The sequence below is a fragment of the Pyrus communis genome, chromosome 12, assembly GCF_041283825.1.
Source record: "Pyrus communis isolate YQ-2024b chromosome 12, ASM4128382v1, whole genome shotgun sequence".
Classification (NCBI taxonomy): Eukaryota; Viridiplantae; Streptophyta; class Magnoliopsida; order Rosales; family Rosaceae; genus Pyrus; species Pyrus communis.
The window spans coordinates 21,962,866-21,983,243 of NC_142576.1; the positions used below are offsets into that span (position 1 = coordinate 21,962,866).

Consider the following 20,378-nt stretch of genomic DNA (forward strand, 5'->3'; position numbering starts at 1 on the left):
GGTCGGGGTCCAAAGCGGACAATATCGTGCTACGGTGGTGGAATGGGCTCGGGAAGTGGTCCCTCCGAGTCGGGATGTGACAATTGATTGGTATGTGAGGGTTTTTTTTTTTTTAGCATGATCTAAGATTATTCATTTACTTCAAATATTTGACTTTCGTTTTGTCAATTCACATATATAAGTACATTTAAAACGTGTAAGTCGCGCGTAGCACACCGTGATTTAAAAATGCACAAAAATGTCTTCAAAACAAAAAATTCCAAAAACAGCCCAAAATAATGCAAGGGTATTTTCGTCACTTTAATAGTGTTTTTTAATAACTAATTCTTTTTGTACAGTTTTTTTTTAGTTAGTATCTCACAATAAACTAGCAATAATGTGATTCAATCAGTTGTTCATTAAATATTAATTTTTCTATTTTTAAACACGTTCAAAATATCTTAAGAGGCGTATAATGCCGATTATAAAGAAAATCTTTCGCACGAGCATAATAATGTGATTAAATTGGTTGTCAAATGATTTTTTTTTAACAAACGATATTATCTATACTGAGGGTGAGAGAGGTGAGCTTAGCCTCATAATGAGTTATCAATAATGTGATTCAATCAGTTGTTTATTAAATATTATTTTCTAAATTCTTGATGTAAATTCAATAGAATGTAGATGGAAATTGAAAGACCGATTTTATTATGTGAATTCAGTTGCTTTGATTGGTTTGTGAGGGGTTTTTTCTAGCATAATAGCAGCCCAAAATAATGCAAGGGTATTTTCATCATATTAACAGTGTTTTTTAAATAATTAATTCTTTTTGTACAGTTTTTATTTTTATTTTTATTTTTAGTACCTCACAATAGGCTAGCAATAATGTGATTCAATCAGTTATTCATTAAATATTATTTTGTCTATTTTTAAACACGTTCAAAATATTTTAAGAGGCGTGTAATGCCGGTTATAAAAAAGGTTTTTCGCACGTGCATAATAATGTGATTAACTTAGTTGTCAAATAATTGTTTTTTTTTAACAGACAATATTATCTACACTAAGGGGGAGAGGGAAGGGGGTGGGCTTAGGTTCACAATGTGCTAGCAATAATATGATTCAATCAGTTGTTTATTAAATATTATTTTCTTTATTCTTAATGTAAATTCAATAAAATATAGATGGAAATTGAAAGTTCGAATTTATTATGTGAATTTAGCTGCTTTGGTTGGTTTCTAGGATGATCTAAGATTATTCATTTACTTAAAATATTTGACTTTCCTTTTATCAATTCATGCATATAGATACATTTAAAATGTGTAAGTCACGGGTAGCACGACGTGATTAAAAAAATGCTCCAAATAATAATAATATATATATATATATATATATATATATATATATATATATATATATATACCAAAAGAAGCCCAAAATAATGCAAGGGTATTTTCATCATTTTAAAAGTATTTTTTTAACAATTATTTCTTTTTGTACATATTTTTTAATTAGTACCTCACAATAGGTTGGCAATAATGTGATTCAATCAGTTATTAATTAAATATTATTTTATCTATTTTAAACACTTTTAAAACATCTTAAGATGCGTGTAATGCCAGTTATAAAAAAAAAGGTATTTCGCACACACATAATAATGTGATTAAATTATTTGTCAAATGATTGTTTTTTTATTTTTTTGAACAAACGATATTATCTACATTAAAGGAGAGGGGTATGCTTAGACTCACAATGAGCTAGCAATAATATGATTGAATTAGTTGTTTATTAAATATTATTTTCTCTATCCTTAATGTAAATTCAATAGAATGTAGATGAAAATTGAATGATTGATTTTATTAAGTAAATTCAACTGTTTTGATTGGTTTGTGAGGTGTTTTTTCTAGCATGATCTAAGTTTACTCATTTACTTCAAATATTTGACTTTTTTTTTTGTCAATTCATACATATAAATACATTTAAAACATGTAATTCGCGCGTAACAAGTTGTGATTCAAAAAAGAGTAGTCATAGAATTTAGGAGGTAGATTGTGTGCCCTCCAGTTACCATGCCCTTCCCATCCCTTTCTATTTGTGCGGTCATGGCTAAGCCACGTCAACATTTTATATTGATTTTTTAATAAAGATAATAAGACAAAAAGCAATAGGAATATCAAATAGGGGTAACTTGAAATAGGTCCAATTTTATAGCCTAACATTAAGATTAGTCCAATTTTTAGTTATTTTCTGATTAAGTTGATTTGTTTGCGTTGTGATTACTATTTTACCCTCCTATTTTTCCATGTTCTTTATTTGTATCATCAATCAAATTTTGTATATATTCATCTTTAAGTATCCATAAAAAAAAATTCATTCTTCCGTTTCGGTCATCTTCTGCTGTAGGATATCTTGATAATAGTTTTTGAATTTGGATTACTGATATCCTTTCTGTTTTATGTTCTTCAAGCTCATGTTGTCTTCTCTGATAATCAATGAGATACAAAGGGCTAATATTGCTTTTAATCACCAATGCACTGCTAAAAAAAATTGTAATTTTCTAGGTGTCTGAAATTTTCCATTTTTATTTGCTGTTTTCATTCCACCCATGTAGGTAGACAACAACAAATCAGTTATAAAAACTCAATTCCCAAATCAAAGAAAAAACACAAAACCCATTCAGGTACGTAAAAAGATAGAAAAAAATTCAATTCACACATGTAGTTTACTTTCATTCCACCTTATAGGTAGACAACAACAAAGACACAACAAACAAAAGGTGTTATTAAGCTACTTGTTCCACAAAACCCACCAACCCAATTAACGTGTATTTAAAAACTCAAGGCTCAAACTTCTATTGATCCTGGTTTAAAAATCTTTAGCCCGAATCAATATTATAAACCCAATTTCACCTTAAAAAATGTCTCAAATCAAGTGCATATATAATCTATACCTCCACCCTAATAGGAAAATTATGGTTTCCTTCCACTCATATAGGTAGACAACAAAAGCAACCAACAACAAAGGATGAAAAGATAAAACAGGTGCATATTACCATATACCAGTTCGCCAGGTATGAATATCCTTCAAAACCCAAACTCCTGCTTGCATCGATTGTTTGCAGGAATCATATTTATCCATCTCATAATTCGAATTTAAATTATACAAGCAGGAATAGGGAAGATTTTTTTTCAAAATCATTGGAATCGACGAGATAAACTCAACGCCCCCAAAATCGTCGGATTCTGGCAAATTCATTTCAAAAAATATACAGTGGCAAGTGCTGTAATTCGTTTGAAAATTATGAACATCTAAATAACTAATGTGGAGATATATTATAGGCCCCACCTTGGACGATGTAATACTAGTGGACTCCTTTCAAAACAGCCTTATAAAATTAGACCCATATTGACCCATATTAAAAAATCTCTATAAAATATTAACATAACTTAACTGTAACCATACGAATAAAAGAGGATAGGAAGGTAACGGTAACATGAGGGTAGACAATCTGACTCCTAAAATTTAACGGCTTGTGAAAAGTCAACAAGACAAATTTTCAGAGCATGAAATAAAAAGTTGGCATTTTGATTTGAGCTCAGTGGTCAGATAAAACTAGAATCACCAAGCATATGATCTAATCAAACACCCAAATTTCGTTCATTCCTGCATTTCATCAACAAAATCTCTGTACCTCCTAGACCGCCATGGCCATGGCGTCGTGGTTCTCTCGCCTCCGCCGTTCCTCACAGCGCTTCTTCTTCACCACCTCCGCCCTCCGAACCTCCATGTCCACCAAGCTGGCGAGAACCCAAAATACAACGAACTCCGAGAGCCCGAAAACCCCATTTCTCTTCTGGTCGAGCTCGCTGATTCCGGTCGCACTCGCAGTGTCAGCCGGATCGCTTGTCCTCCGCCCCCAATCGGACCCATCACTTTGTGAAGCCCCCAGTGCAAATTCTCGGTAAATTTCATTCATTTCAATCAAATTTGAAAGCTTTTTCTTGTTTCTTGTTGGTATTGATTGGTTATAGGCTCTCTCTCTCTGATCGCACACAGCAACGAGTTTGTTGTTAAAGGGCTGCGCAAGGAAGTCCCACAAGAGCTTGTTGATGAATTGAAGGATGTTTGTCAAGTATTGCATTCACCCAATTTGGCAATCTGTTCAATTCATTGTTCTCTTTCTTTGATTTGAAAATTCTTGTTAGTTTTTTAACTGGGTTTATGTTGATCGTGGTAAATTGATAGTGGTATTTGGTGATTTTTATAGGATAACATGACAATGGATTATGAGGAGAGGTATAACCATGGAAAACCGCAGAACAGCTTTCACAAAGCGGTTAATATTCCCGACATCGTTGTGTTTCCGAGGTGAGAAGCTTGCTTCATTTGCTTCAATGCCAGCTGCTTTTGCGTTTTGCTTTATGCTTCACGACTGCCAACTTTAGATTGAAAACTCTTCAACATGTGATGATAGTTTCCGTACAAAGATATGCCCTTCAAGTAATATTATGTACTTAATTCTGATTTTCTCCACAAAATGTGTTTGGATTCATGATTTCAGGTCTGAAGAGCAAGTTTCTAAGATAGTCAAGTCATGCGACAAGCATAAGGTCTGAATTTCTTTTTCCTTCAATAAAGGATTAAAGGTTTTTTTTTTTCTACATTTTCTGTTAATTTGTGCTACAGCTCATGCTTTTCTATGTTTACAACTTCATATTTCCATCGGATTGTTCTTTATTTGAAGTTTATAATTTGGATTGTGATCCCAATAATATAGTGAATATAATTTCTCACATGAACTTCCAGATTGGTAACAACATATGATTAAGCCCACATCTTATCTTGTGTATATTGTTTCTTAGATTCACAGGTTTCGGGATGATTAAATTCCCCTTTAGAAGTAACGAACTGGTTTTGCTTTTGTTTGTAAAACAGGTTCCAATTGTACCATATGGCGGGGCTACATCCATTGAGGGTCACACCTTGTCTCCCAATGGAGGTGTATGCATTGACATGTCATTAATGAATGTATGTATATGCACACGGTGCTGTTTAGTATCAGAATATTATTGAAATTTCTTTTTCTGTTTCAAGATATCACTTTGTTCTTCTGCTGATTGGTCTAGTGTCGGTCCTTAATTTTTGTAATAAGTAAACCTCATAATAGTAATCACATTTATGCAACTAACTAAGGTTGTAGAATGATTACTCGTAAATTTCTTAGTAAAGCTCCAAATTGTCTTCAGTTGTGAACATATACCCGGAGGAGATACTTTCTGTTTAACCTATATCACCTTTTCCCTTGGACAAATTCACACCAGAAAAGAAAAGTTTCTAGGCTAGATTATACTATGAGTGTGTCTAATTCATATCCCTCTGTGTACATTTCCCTTTTCTACTGTCATCCTGATATTCCCCCCATTTTGTTTCAAATTTTAGCATGTTAAAGCATTACATATTGAGGACATGGATGTTGTTGTTGAGCCTGGGATTGGATGGATGGAGCTGAATGAATACCTGGCTCCTTATGGTCTATTTTTTCCCCTGGATCCAGGTAAATTTCTTTTATGTTTTCTTTTTGCGCATAGGTTGTCAGACAATGTAATATATCCCTGGATATCTAAGTTGTTTCGAGTTTTATTTGCTGTACTGTTTTGAATAATTTTTCAAATAATTCATAGCAGTGGTGCATTGTGGATGAAAAACTCTATCTGTAGCTGTATATAGGCAATGCATGTGTTAAAGAATTCTCTGATAATACTACTTTAGCTTGTCTTAATGCATATGTAAATTTGGTGCTCTCTTGCTTCACAACCTATAGGATAAATTTTTTACCTTTTAATATTGTGGGTTAAAATGTATTGGACAATTTCAAGATCAGTTTGACATGGCAAGGTTTCATCTTACATATTCAAGATTTTTGAATTGTAGATTGGAATCCTTATGTGCCTTAATCTCTCTACCTATTATTTCTGTTAGAAGTGATACTTAATACATTGTCAAGTTGGAGTTTTGCATTTGTGAAAATCTTGTCTAATATCGATCCAATTGAGCTCTAGTGTTTTCTGTCCATGCTTACATGCTGGTATGGAATTGTAGATCAGTTCAATACATGGGTAGAGATTTTCTTCACATGCAATGTTCATATGGAAGAGACCATTTCTTCTAACTCTCAGATTCCCAAAGAAAATTATAGGTTTGTGTTTTCCGGGTGGAGTTAATGATTTTTGGTGGTTGTTATATGTAGGAATTAGAAACACTGTTTAAAACTTTACATTTGCTTAACTGCTTAAAAGTTAATCTGACCCTAGTACCTTATATTTCTACAGCCAGGCTGGAAACAAACCACAAGAATGGATAATTTAGAATATAGTTCTGTTTACTAAATATATTGTTGCTAACCAAAAACCTCACTTGGATAATATTGTTTTATTTCAGTCCTCATGATATGTGTTTATCACCAGTTTACTGTTTAATGTGCATTTTCTATGATCTTTAAAATTTTTGTTTGTAAGTGCTATCCTTTGGTGTTGCCATGTAGCCTTTAGTACATGGATGATAAATTGATAATTGAAGGCATGCTCCTTAAGTTAATGTAATTGTTCGTTTTTATCTTTTGTTGTATTAGTTTCACTTAATACGCCGAGAGTAACAACATACTTGTTTTGATGTGTTTCTTTCCACCACAATTTGTCCTCGTTCTCTCCTATGACAAAGTTTTATGTATTTCCTATTTGTACACATGCAGGGCCTGGTGCAACAATCGGAGGAATGTGTGCGACACGTTGCTCTGGTTCCTTAGCTGTTAGGTAGTTGCTCTGCTGTTTTAACTTTTAAATATTTTATGGATACAATGACGTTATACACATTACATTTGATTACCTACTGGTGTACCTGCAAATTTAACTGAATAATGGAGTTTGGCTTTCTAAATAGTGCTAATTAACCTTGTTTACTAGGCTTTAAACCGTAGCCTTTACTTTTGACGCAAGAAAATCTTTAATCACCTACTCAAGTGTGTCTTGTTGAAGTTATTGGTCTAAGCACATATGATGGTGTCACCCTAGTTTTACCCATTTTTTAATGTCGTGATATCCTGAATCTTGGGATGTCCAAAATAAACAAATAGGAGATTTAATATATATACACAATATGTAAGATATATCTCAGAATATTAATCAATGAGACCTGGAAAGTTGCAATGATGAATGAAAGATTTTTCACATTAGTCTTCCAGACTTTCTTGATCCTGCTGTCCACTTAGTTTTGATCACGTTAAGATCTCTCTCTCTCTCCTCCTGTCTCTCACTCCCTCTCTCTTGTCACCAAATAGTAGCCCCATCGATCTTCGTCATAACCAAACTTCATATCTCGAACCAAGCCTGAGGAGACTGCTTGAGACCATATATCGCCTTTTTCACCTGAAAACTTTCCTTTCCTTCCCCTGAGCTTGAAAACCTGGTGGAGGTCTCCACGAAGAAAGACCCTTTTGACGTCGAGCTGACGCAGTGGCCAAGATCTGTTAGCTGCAACTGACAGAATGAATTGTATGGAATTGAGTTTAGGTTGTCCACAAGAGCAAACGTCTCGAGATAATCGATGCTATTGGAATTGAATGATTCCTTCTTTGTATTAAGCATTGACAGATACCATTGAGTAACAGATGCCTTTGATTTTAAACTTATATACAATTAATCTGTGATTATCTTATCATTTTGCACTATTGTTTTTTTATTCTATCAATGATTCCATGTAAAATTTAGTTTCATAGGTCTAGTTTAATATTGATTTTAATGATTTTGTTTTTAGCATGTAGGTATGGAACCATGCGTGATAATGTCATTAGTCTCAAGGTTTGTCAATTATCTTGACTGATGCTTGACTCAAATTTGTAATGTTTGTATTTCTTATGTTGTTTATCTTCCAGGTAGTTCTTGCAAATGGAGATATCGTTAAGACTGCATCTCGTGCTAGAAAGAGTGCTGCAGGGTTTGTTTTCTATTCTATTTTATTTTATAACTATGTGGTTGATCTTTGAGTAGTTCTCCCCAACTCAGGCATGTTGTGAACATTAAAATTTTTGCACATCATAGGTATGATTTGACCCGCCTGGTGATTGGAAGTGAAGGAACACTTGGTGTAATAACGGAAGTCACTCTACGCCTTCAGAAAATTCCACAATACTCAGTGGTAAGTTGATAGGTCTATTACTATAACTGATAAGCTTCATTTATTTGAACATCATGACCTCGTTGGACTGTTGTATGATTTTTGTCTTTCAGTTGATTACTTCGAGCCGTTTACATTATCTCGAATTACAGTTACGTTTGCAGGGTATACTTGTGTAATTTCATTCTGTTATTAATATAAATTTAAATTGTAGGTTGCTATGTGTAATTTCCCTTCAATTAAGGATGCAGCAGATGTTGCTATTGCTACTATGCTGTCGGGCATTCAGGTAGAGTTTTAGGCGCATATTACGTATCTGAATTCATGGTTCAGTTTCTTGACAGAGTTCTTCTTCATAACCATTAGGTTTCACGGGTTGAACTACTGGATGAGGTTCAAGTGAGGGCAATCAACATTGCGAATGGGAAGAATTTTCTTGAAACTCCAACCTTAATGTTCGAATTTATAGGCACAGGTAAAATGAGGTCTCTTATTTTTCATCTTGACTGTCATTTATTTTTTATTTTTGATTTTTTTTTTGGCTAAATACATTTCCAGAAAGGAGAACATCTTAATCATTGAGATAACTGCACCGCATATAAAAAACATATCTTTGTTTAAATCTTATCTATTGATGGTTTGACACAACAAGGAAAATCAGGAGCAATCTGGCAGTTCATGATCGTTTATGAGTCCTGACTGAAGTAATTAAATTGTTTAGGTGTAGGATCACAGCTTATTTATGATAAGTACATAATGGTGGTTTACTGGTTTGTCTTCTAAAGGTTTGTGTTTGCCTCATGTTTTGGCAACTGCGGGTTTTGTGATTGGACAGGGCTATACCAGCACCTAGTCATCATTATTTGCTGAAATAAATGGGGGTAAGAAGAAAAGAAAAATGAGGGAAACAAGAGAATATGTCCAAGAGGATACCAAAATGCTATGATTGATTGCCTTCTTCCATATTAATAATTGGAAATGGGCTAGATATTTCATATACCGTTTAGTAGAATGCTTTTTTTTTTATTTTTTTTTATTTTTTTTAATTTTTATGCTCTTTAGATTTTCCAAGCATTGTGAAAGGAAACTATTTATGGATAATTTTCTCAAAGGTCTTGCCAGATTTTTCTTATCAGTCCTAGTTGAATATGCTGAGCAGGGAATAATTAGTTTTCAATGCTAAGAACTAGTATTTTCCATGGGACAAAAGGCTTTAGTTTGTTGACTCCCTACCATTTAGTGCCCGCTGCCTTCTTTCTACTGTTGTAATTCGTGATTAATTTTCTTTCTGTTTTTAGAGGCATATTCCCGTGAGCAAACCCATATAGTTCAACAGATTGTTTCTGAACACAATGGCTCAGACTTTGTTTTTGCGGAAGACCCTGAAGCTAAAAAGGAACTCTGGAAGGTAGTGAATACTTAATTGGTGTATGATAAATAAATGGAAAAGATGTATGATAAATAAATGGAAGTCCTTTCTTGTATTAGTTGGTAAATTATCTCCTGCTATCCTCTATAGGCACTTACAATTTTCTTTTGTTTCACTTGTACTTAATACAAAGTCGCACCATTTGCAATTAGTACTTGTATCACTTAATTGGGCAAAATTAATTCTGCATCATAAATATGTGGCTGCTAGTCACTTCCATTAATGGAACTCTCTTCCTAGCTGCAGTTATTGTTCACTCTTACAACTTAAATTGCTACTCGATTTCAAATTGTTGTAATACCTTACTTCCAACAAAGATGGTTGAGTTCTTTGATAGATTGAAGCCAGAGGCTTGATCCAACTCATCCTTGTTTTCATTTTCCCTATTTAATTCTCTCTTTTACATGTAGATAAGGAAGGAGGCACTCTGGGCATGCTTTGCAATGGAGCCTAATTTTGAGGCAATGATTTCGGTAAGTTGATATCAATGAATCTGAAAAAAATTCTAGACTTTTAGCATTTGTTCACACAGTTGCATAATATTTTTTTAATAGTTAAAAACTTGTTGAACATGCTTGTTTGCTCCTACAACAATCACTTTTAGGAATCCTACATTCTAAAAAATTGTCAAGTTTTTCATTCGAGTTCCTGATAGTTTCAACCATTTTCTTGCCTACTAATTCTCATCATTTGTAAGAATGGAAGTATTATAAATTCAAAGAATTAGTTAATGGGTTACTAGAATGACATTTTTCTGGCTGTTTTGTTAAGTTCAAATGGTTCTTTTTAATTTTTACTTTTCATATATGCAGGATGTATGTGTTCCTTTATCATGTCTTGCAGAATTGATATCAAGGTCCAAAGAACAGCTGGATGCATCAGAACTTGTTTGGTAATGTCTGATCAAATGACTGTACCCCTATTATTCAGTAGAGAGGCGATGATGAAATATGTCGTGGTTCGCAAATAGCATGGAGGATTAAATGGGCTGACTATTGTTGTGCTTTTTTTTAAAACTTTTTCCGAACAACAGCACAGTTATTGCTCATGCTGGTGACGGGAACTTCCATACAGTGATTCTCTTTGACCCTAGCAACGAAGAACATCGACGGGAAGCAGAGAGACTGAACCATTTTATGGTCCATACAGCCCTGTCAATGGAAGGTATGGACTATCCTGGAATTCTTTAGAATTTCTCTACTCTCCAAGTCAATGCGTTGTTGAAGTAATATGCAATGTGGCTGTTATTGGTTATCCTTTTTGGATTCTTTCTATATTGTGGTTTATTAATTCCATTAAGTTTGTTAATCTAGTATCTTTACATGTAATAAACAACAGTTGATCTATCTCAAGTTAGTTAATTCTTTTTATATTTCGCTAGTCATGTATTATTATAACACAATGGTCGACGGGTTAGGGTGCTAAAAGTTGGTATTTGAAAACTGAGCAGGAACATGTACGGGTGAACATGGCGTTGGTACAGGAAAAATGAAGGTACTTGGTCTTCTGTTGACTTGTTAGCCGTTTAATTTAAAATAGGCATGCCTATATGCTTTGGAATCTGGAATCTATACATAAATATATTAGCCAAATGAATATTATGCTTGGTAACTGCCGTTTCTGGCCAATGTTGTGGGAGGTGTTAACCTACAGAAAATGTAGTGAGAGAAAGAAGATAGTCGAGAGATTCTAGAGAGAGAAGTAGAAAACAGAAACTTTCAGTATATTGATTTTCTTCTTAGCTAAGTAATCTCATACAACAGTATTTATACACTTCTCAAAGATCCTAACAAACTCTCTAATATGAATACAAGTGGCAGTATCTCAGCCACACAATATATGTCTATCATCCTCCCCCAATCTCATGTTTAGATGATCCTAACATGAGATTGTTACAATGAATATGAAACAATGGGGAGCTAAGGCCTTTAGTTAAGATATCAGCAAACTGCTCCTTTGAGGACACAAACTGCACCAAAAGCTTGTTGGTGGCAACTCGCTCACGAACAAAATGTACATCAATTTCAATATGTTTGGTCCGTTGATGTTGGACTGGGTTGAAAGACAGTGCTATAGCAGAAAGGTTGTCACAAAACAACATAGGAGTTGCAAATATCGGAAAATGCAGAAATGTAAGGATTTGTTGAATCCAATCAAGTTCTGCTGCAGTAGAAGATAAGGCACGATACTCTGTTTCAGTGGAAGATCTGGATACGGTCTGCTGCTTCTTAGAGGACCATGAGATAGGGTTATTTCCTAAGAACACAACTGACCCTGTTGTAGATCGCCGATCATTGGGATCTCCAGCCCAATCGACATCACTAAAAGCATGTATTGCCAAGTCCCCTTTAGAGTAGGTAATGCCAAGAGTCATAGTGCCTTTCATATACCGCAAAATCCTTTTTACTGCAGTGAAATGAGAGACCATGGGATTCTGCATAAACTGATAGACGATGCACAGAGAAAGCTATGTCAGGCCTGGTAAACGTGAGATATTGTAGGGCACCTACCACACTCCTATATAAGGTAGGATTAGAATAAGGTTCACCATCATCCTTGAGTAATTTGTTATAGGCAAACATGGTGTTTCACAAGCTTTGGAGTCAAGCATTTCTGTTTTAACAAGTAAATCCTGCACATATTTCTGTTGTGACAGAAATAAACCATTGCCAGTCTTGGAAATTTGAATTCCCAGAAAGTAGTGAAGAGGACCTAAGTCCTTGATATCAAATTCAAAGGTTAAGTCACTGATGACTTGCTGCATCTCAGTGGTTGCACTGCCTGTGATGATAATGTCGTCAACATATAACAACAGGATCACAATATTGGTACCAGCAATTTTCACAAATAAGGAGGAATCAGAATATGTGTTATAGAATCCCAACTTACGCAAAAAAGAAGTAAACCGGTCATTCCATGCCCTTGGGGCTTGTTTTAATCCATAAAGGGATTTATGCAATTGACATACCAAAGTTGGATTCTAGGGATCCTCAAAGCCAGGTGGCTGAGCCATATACACCTCTTGCAAGATTCCGTGGAGAAATGCATTCTTGACATCGAGTTGCCTAAGTGACCAATTAAAGTGAGCAGCAAGTGCTAAAACAATCCTCACTGTGGTGGGTTTAACAACTGGACTAAAGGTCTCACTGTAATCTAGACCAGGTTCTTGACTAAATCCCTTGGCAACCAATCGAGCTTTATGCCGTGCAATTGAACCATCTGAATGTCTCTTCAGTTTGAAAATCCATTTACACCCTACTAAATTCTTGTTGGCTAGTAAAGGAACTAAACTCCATGTTCCTTGAGTATGCAAAGCACTTATCTCCTCCTTCATTGCTTGAAACCACACAGAACTCTTGAGAGCAGATTTGTAAGTTTTGGGTTCACACATGGACAAGTCAACATCCATAGAAGGAGCAAGTGTAGACAAAAGAACCTTCTTCTTGCTGATACCACTCTTACTCCTAGTCTGCATAGGATGTATATTTAATGGTGGTATGGAATGAACCACTTGCAGTGTATCAGGACTATGATTAAGTGCCATAGGGATGTGATTAGTGTTTGAAACTGCACCAGTAATGGACTGAGTAGAGCTCTGTGTATCAAGTAAAGGGGATGTGGGTGGAATGAACGTATAAGATGGGGGAATGGTGACTACATTCTGTGAGGTGACCACAGGCAGAGATGGCATAGCAGTAATGGGAACTGAATTGATAGAGTGGGTTGTGCATTGTGTCAATAAATTTGTATAAGGAAACTCATGTTCACTAAACACCACATGTCTAGACACAAAGAATTTATGTTGAGAAGCTGCATAACAGATGAACCCTTTGAAGTTTAATGCATACCCCAAAAACACACACTTTGTAGTCTTAGCTTGGAGTTTGGTAGCAGTATATGGTCGTAAGAAAGGATAACAAGTACAACCAAACGTTCTCAAGTGATGAATCACTGGAACAACACCATATAAAGCTTCAAAAGGAGACTTGTTATGTAGGAGGGGAGTAGGCATTCTATTAATGAGATAAATGGCGGTTTGACATGCAAATGACCAAAACTGGGAAGGTAGTTTAGCTGTTTGCAACAAAGTAATTGTGGTTTCAATAACATGTCGGTGTTTTTGCTCAGCCATGCCATTTTGTTCTGGGGTATAAGGACAAGACTTGTGATGGGAAATGCCCTTTCGGAGAAGAAAGGATTGAAGAGACTTGCTAATGTACTCACCACCACCATCACTTTGCAATATTTTAATGTTTGTAGAAAATTGAGTGAGAACATAAGCATGAAAACCAATAAAGGTGGCACAAAGATCTGATTTATTAATCAAAGGGAATATCCAGGAATACCTGGTACATTCATCAATGAAGGTAACATACTACCTATATCCATCCACAGATTTACAAGGTGCAAGACCCCAAAGATCACTATGCACTACTTCAAAAGGAGTTACAGATTTATTGACACTCAATGCAAAAGGAAGTTTGCAGAATTTACCCTCTAGACAACTTTGGCACATAACAGGATTGGATTCTTTGGTAAATGTAACTTTTGACTTATGCAACATGAGGGACACAACAGAATTAGATGGATGGCCTAATCTATTGTGCCAGGTAGTAGAGGTAACAAGCTGACCAAGTAGAGCTTTATTTGGAACAATGCTTTGAGAAGTTGCAGGATACACATTGGCTAGAGATGAGATTGGGTAGAGTCCATTACTGCACAGCCCTTTATAGAGCACCCTCCCTGTGACCTTGTCCTAGATCCAAAAAACAGAAGGCATCAAAGATAAGCCAACAATTATTATCCAAACAGATTCGATGTACTGATAGGAGATTTTGTGTTAATTTGGGAACATATAACACAAAATTCAGTTTTATAGGATGTATAGATGGTTTTAGAACAGTACTACCAATGTGGGATACAGGCAAACCTTCACCATTGGCAGTTTGAATGACTTCATTAGTGGGATAAGGAGAGGCGAGAGACAGGTTGGAGAGATCAGCAGTCATATGATTTGTTGCGCCGGAATCAGTTATCCACACTTGGGAATTAGATGAAAATGCAACCGGAGGAGATGGGTGTGTCACCATAGTATGGAAAGCCTGCATTGGTGCTTGAGACTGAAGTTGTTGTTGGGCATGAAACTGTGATAAGGATCCTTGCTGTGGATAAGAAGACATCTGAGAATATTGATTCTTGTGTTGTGGATAAGAAGCCATCTGAGAGTGAGATGAACTATTTCCAGCACCAATATAGTGAGGACCTTTGTCATTGTAGAAGCAGAACCATGTACTGGGATTAAACCTGCCACAAATTTGACATCTTAACTTCGCGGAGAATTTGATGGACAGAATGGCGCAGAATGGCCATCACTGTTGCAAAGCTGACAGGATAGTAATGGTGGAGCAGAAGGACTGGATTGCTGCTGATGAGGAAATGAACCAAGAACACCCGGGCTTGGAGTTTGAAGAACATGTGTTTGAGTGGGAAAATATGGCCTGGATGAATAATTCCTGTTATTTTGATGAAACCTGCCCTTGCTCTTGTTTTTGTGAGCATTAAATTGCTTGAATCCACCAGATACAAAATTAGATTGATTAGGGGCCCTCTGAGGTGAATTATTTGCAACCATAGCAGTAATTTCATTTGAAAGTGCCAATTGAGATAGTTCGAATCATCCAACTTAACATTCACAGATGTAGAAATTGATGAAACTAGGGCAGTTATTGGAGATTGAAGAAGTTGAAGTTGAGAAGCAGTTACCATTGTTGCTGAATGACACGTCGTACAACAATCAAATCTCTGCAGAAATTCTCTGAGACAATGCACCAAACACCTGGAGTGCAAGAATTGAAGAAGGCGAAGACGCAACCAGATCGTAGTTGCAGAACACCAGGGAGCAAGAAAACCCTAGAAATCAGAGAAGACAAAGTCAAATCGATCAAGACACTCGTTCACGAAGCAAGAATTTAGAGGAAGACGAAGAAGCTGCGGAAGACTCGGATCGAAGAAGCTGATCAAGCTTTAATGGCGATTGATACCATGTTAACCTACAGAAAATGTAGTGAGAGAAAGAAGATAGTCGAGAGATTCTAGAGAGAGAAGTAGAAAACAGAAACTTTCAGTATATTGATTTTCTTCTTAGCTAAGTAATCTCATACAACAGTATTTATACACTTCTCAAAGATCCTAACAAACTCTCTAATATGAATACAAGTGGCAGTATCTCAGCCACACAATATATGTCTATCAGGAGGCATATGTCGGCACAGATGGTTAAATCAGAAGCATAAATACTATATAGTGAAAGTTATGAATAAACTAGACGGACTTTGGGCGCTACGAGTAACAGAGTTGGTATATCATTAACTATAGGTTGAAGACGGAGTATTCTTTATTCTAAATGGATTCTCGTTTTTGGTTTCAGTATCTTGAGCAAGAACTGGGAGTGGAGGCTTTGAAGGCAATGAAAAGAATAAAAGCAGCATTAGATCCCAACAACACCATGAATCCAGGAAAGCTGATTCCTGCTCATGTTTGTTTTTAAGAGCTTTACTCCCTATGCCTACCATCTTCCTTCCCGTCGCCGTCGGAATTGAGAAATCAAGCTGAAATCATTTCGTATGATTCTCGTACGTTCTTATAATCTTAAATGGTACCCCATGCATAAAAGGATTGAGGTGAAAACATGTCTGCTAATCTTTATTAATATTTAATTTTTCCCTTAGTTTTGCTTGTTTTCCTTGGAGAAAACGATTTGAAAACCAATAACATGCATTGGAATATTAAGTGCTGTGTGTTTTAATGACATCGGAATTTGTTAAGTCAGTTTAGATTAAGATGAGAGTCTTTTAGGAAATTGTAACGTTTATGCTTTCCTTATCTTTACTTAAGAGAGATTTTTTTCAATGTGCTCGGAATACGGGACGGTCCCGTATATGTCATATGTTATTATACAAGTGGAGATAAGTTTTTTTTTTTTTTGTTTTCAAGTGTCTCTCCACTTATTATATAACATATGACGTATGTGCCCATGTTCTGAGCACATTGAAAAATCTCTCTTTATTTCCTTTAAATTATGATGTCATACAAGCGTTTGGCAAACTTGATTGAATTGAAAATATATTTGCCTTGTGCAATTAAAGCGAGTGTTTCTCCTAAAATCAACCGTTTGGGTTGGTGTGAAGCCACGATTAGCGACGTGAGTGATTATGTTGTTCTTGGTTGAGTGATTCCCAGATATTTATCCCTGTTCTTTCCATGTACCCTTGGTTTGTCCTGCGTCAAGCATTGACGTGAGTTAGAGTGCAAAAACCTCTAGTAACTGGTATCTAGTTCAAAGAGATGTAAACGATGTTTGTTTGAGTCGAATGTAAACGAGCGCTGGTAGTAAAGAAAATTTGGATGGGATGTGAAGTCCAAACTTTATGTTGTTTCCTGAAATTTCATTCTTCTACTTCCATTTCTTCCTCTCTCTAATGTCTTTCCATTAAATTATTTATCCCATGTTTTAACTTTTGCTTTTCTTATGCGATCGATATTTGGGGGAGAGGAACTTGAACACAGAATCTTGGGTGCAAAGACAAACAATCTTAACTGCTTTAGTTACAAGCAAGGTTCTAAAATACGCTAGACGCTAGTTGGGCGGCGGGTTGGGGCCTAATGCCCAGGCGGCTAGGCGGATTTAAGTAAATCTATTGTATTTCGTGTAAATAAGTGTCTATTTATACTTAAAATATATATAATTTCATCATAAACTAGAAAATAGAATGACATATATATTATGAAGTATTGAAACATAATGAAAACATGGGAAGCAAACATATAATGTGTGTTTATTTAAGTGTTCAATAAGTCTCTTACAATTTATTGGAAACAATAAAATGCAAAAGGAAGGTTATCTACTTTCTATTTAAGTGAGTTGCAACCTAGGCAGGTGTCTAGACGGGTCAGGGCGGGCTAGGCGGTCTAGGCGGGCGTCTCAGTAGGTCTAGGTGCTCTTTCTTAATTTTCAAACGCCTAGGCATTAATTGGGACAGTGACCAGCCGTCTAGCGCCTAGGTGGGGATTTTTAGAACATTGAACACAAAGTACGGCTGTGTCATGAAAATTAACTGAGTCATGGATAAATCAATGGCTGTGATTCACCATGATTCGCCAACCTGTTACTCCTGTTATATAGATGAAATTACCAAAATGTGTATAAATATTGAAGAAACATTAAACAGCGATTTTTTTGCCATATTTCTTTAGGGAAAAGTTCATAAAAGAAGAAATGAGTTAAAAATATATACTCGATGACTTTGTCTCTTTTACGCTGACAACTAAGGACCTCAAAAGCAATACGAGTGCAAACAGGCGAAAACTGAAACGTTTTAAGCGAACAATTATGCATGTACATAAAATAGCACAACTAAAATCCCCAAATGACATTAGCAACAAGTGAATTAAGAGGTCAATACTTTGAAATCCAAAGAAAGCACAGAGAATGTTTCCAGCAGCAATGACATGTTTAGGCAAATACCGATGCATTCATTTGGGTAACAAAAATAAAAACCTAAGAAGCCATAGTCATTTATCAAATCCTCTTAAAATCTATCATTTGATTATTCTGATGCTCCTTCATTGCTGAGACAAGAAAGCAATATAATAGGAACATACATGCTTCAATCACAAAATGCAGGAATATAATAGGTTGCTGGTACGAATATATGTGGAGCTTCGATGATTTGTTTACGGACATGCTTGTTTCCCGGCTCAAATGTTCTGATTCTTATGTTCTTAAGCAGCAACAGAGGCATGTTTAGCGAAGCCCAAATTGTTGAAATAAATTGTTTTGACGGGACCTTCTCACTAACTTGTATGGTTTGCCCTGCCTGCAGATAACAAACATGTGATCCAGCTGCACTTTGGTTTAATCAAACCTTTCCCTCCACAATTAGTCCACGCTCATGCATCAAAATTACATATAAAAGATAAGATTACAGGGACTATTCTCGTTGAAAAACTTAAAACTAGAAACTAAATAGGTTATTGAACTGATAACTTGTTCCTCCCACATCAACTGGAATTATAAGTTCGTATTGTTTGTTCAAGTAAACAACGACGTCTACTGAAGTTTCGAAACACATCTGTTGCTGCTTAAGAACATTAAGAAGCAGACCATTTGAGCCGGCAAACAAGCATGTCCGTAAACAAATCATCGAAGCTCCACATATATTCGTATCAGCAAGCTAAACTAAGTAACATGAAGCTCCACAAATACATTTATGATAAATTCAGTAAAACAAATCAATGAAGCTCCTCCACAAATATTCGTATCAGCAACCTAAACTAAGAAACATGAAGTAATTGCTTATGAAGAAGACAAGTTTACATGTCCTTCGATTATTGCAGAGTGTCAACCTGTACCCAATAGGGTGTTGAATACATTCATCTGGTATCAAAGTATGACCAATCATTACATTTTCAACAAGATCTGCCCCAGAATTCAATTTATAACACTTATAACAAGTCTAAAAATTTATCCTATACTAACATTAGTCAAAATACAAAGAACGCACATGACAGTCGCATGCAAATTTAAAGAAAATTAGGTCCAGAAATAAAACAGATGTAAAGAAATAACTTGCCTTTAAGATTCTTTCGGCAGATGTCCTTTCCCTGGTTCAGATAGAGTTGCTAGTATTCATCTAAAAAAGAAAAGTTATAGACCAATAACATTAAATATGTACTGGGCTAAAATTTCGGAAGTACAACTTACAAGTATCTTTGCATAAAGAGTCGAACGTAAGACTTGTTAATTATAAAGTCGAAGTCAATATCCAGACTTGTCAATCTAATTTTATGAAAGAATTGGCCAATGGAATAGATGTCCCATGGCTCCATTAGGGTAGGCTAACATGGCTCAAAACATTTGCGGGGAGACATGGATTGGAAGCCGATAAGGAATTGGAAGCTGCCAAAACAAGAGTGGGACAAAATAAAACTCTGCCAAGATTCGCATGGATTTGATGAATAAAGTGTCTTGTTTTTTTCTTTAAAATGTTTTTGCTCGTCATGATTATCTGATAAGTGTTATAAAAAGGTCAAAGTTAGAGGAATAATCTTTTTAATGGTAGGTGCAAGGTAGATGTAAAATGCCACACTAAAACTATAGCACAAGAGGATAACAAATAAAAGGCAGAGGAATAGATGATGTTACTGATATTTCTCTCTCGTTTGCTTCTTCTTATATTTTCTGTTACATGAAAACATGCGGAGTGCTCTATTTATAGAGCAACTCCAAACTGATGCAGTTAATGCATTTTGAAATTTACGACACTTCGTCTGACTATACAATCTCTATGTATTCAACTTTCACTTTGCATGGGCATTGAAAACTTCTGCCCATGCTGAAGAATTCTGCTAATGAACTGTGGGCATTCATTGCCATCAGACTTTTCAACAATAAGGCCATTAACCTTAAATTGGAACCAATAATGTTAGAGTGCTGTTAGAGTGCCAAATGGCAGCACCTCATTGTGATAGATGTAGGGTTGTGATGAAGGAATTACTAGAAAAGATTTAGTTGTTAAGGTTGTTAGAAGGTAGCTTAAGGAGTAAGCTAGGAAATTACTATAAATAGCAACAGTTGTAATAATTTAGGGTTGTTGATGATGTAATATTCTTTTAATAATACAAGTTACATTACTATTGTGAAGGCGTAAAGTTGGTTTCTAACATTGGTATCAGCCAGTGAACGATTCCTCTTGATCCTTAAGTGTTGTATGACTCGACAAGCCTCCAGAAAAGCCATGGAATC

At 35.6% G+C, this 20,378-nt stretch overlaps 1 protein-coding gene and 1 pseudogene across 2 annotated transcripts; one reads left to right on the plus strand and one right to left on the minus strand.

Moving 5' to 3' along the window:
• Positions 1 to 3,437: 3,437 nt before the first annotated feature.
• LOC137745812 (D-lactate dehydrogenase [cytochrome], mitochondrial) lies at positions 3,438 to 18,702 on the plus strand. 2 transcript variants are annotated; one of them, XM_068485824.2, is made up of 18 exons: positions 3,438 to 3,937; positions 4,033 to 4,108; positions 4,244 to 4,344; positions 4,538 to 4,586; positions 4,912 to 5,004; positions 5,416 to 5,530; positions 6,725 to 6,785; positions 7,793 to 7,829; positions 7,904 to 7,965; positions 8,070 to 8,166; positions 8,360 to 8,434; positions 8,512 to 8,620; positions 9,444 to 9,553; positions 9,985 to 10,047; positions 10,387 to 10,466; positions 10,608 to 10,738; positions 11,025 to 11,068; positions 16,002 to 16,384. In XM_068485824.2, the coding sequence occupies exons 1-18, from the start codon at positions 3,681 to 3,683 to the stop codon at positions 16,119 to 16,121; spliced, it is 1,680 nt and encodes a 559-aa protein (XP_068341925.2). In that variant the 5' UTR covers positions 3,438 to 3,680; the 3' UTR covers positions 16,122 to 16,384. The 2 variants fall into 2 exon arrangements, with proteins under 2 accessions (XP_068341925.2, XP_088537003.1); XM_088680877.1 differs by lacking the exon at positions 16,002 to 16,384 and adding an exon at positions 18,457 to 18,702 and having other exon boundaries at positions 3,574 to 3,937.
• Positions 13,950 to 15,206, minus strand: LOC148692502 (uncharacterized; annotated as a pseudogene).
• Positions 18,703 to 20,378: the final 1,676 nt, after the last annotated feature.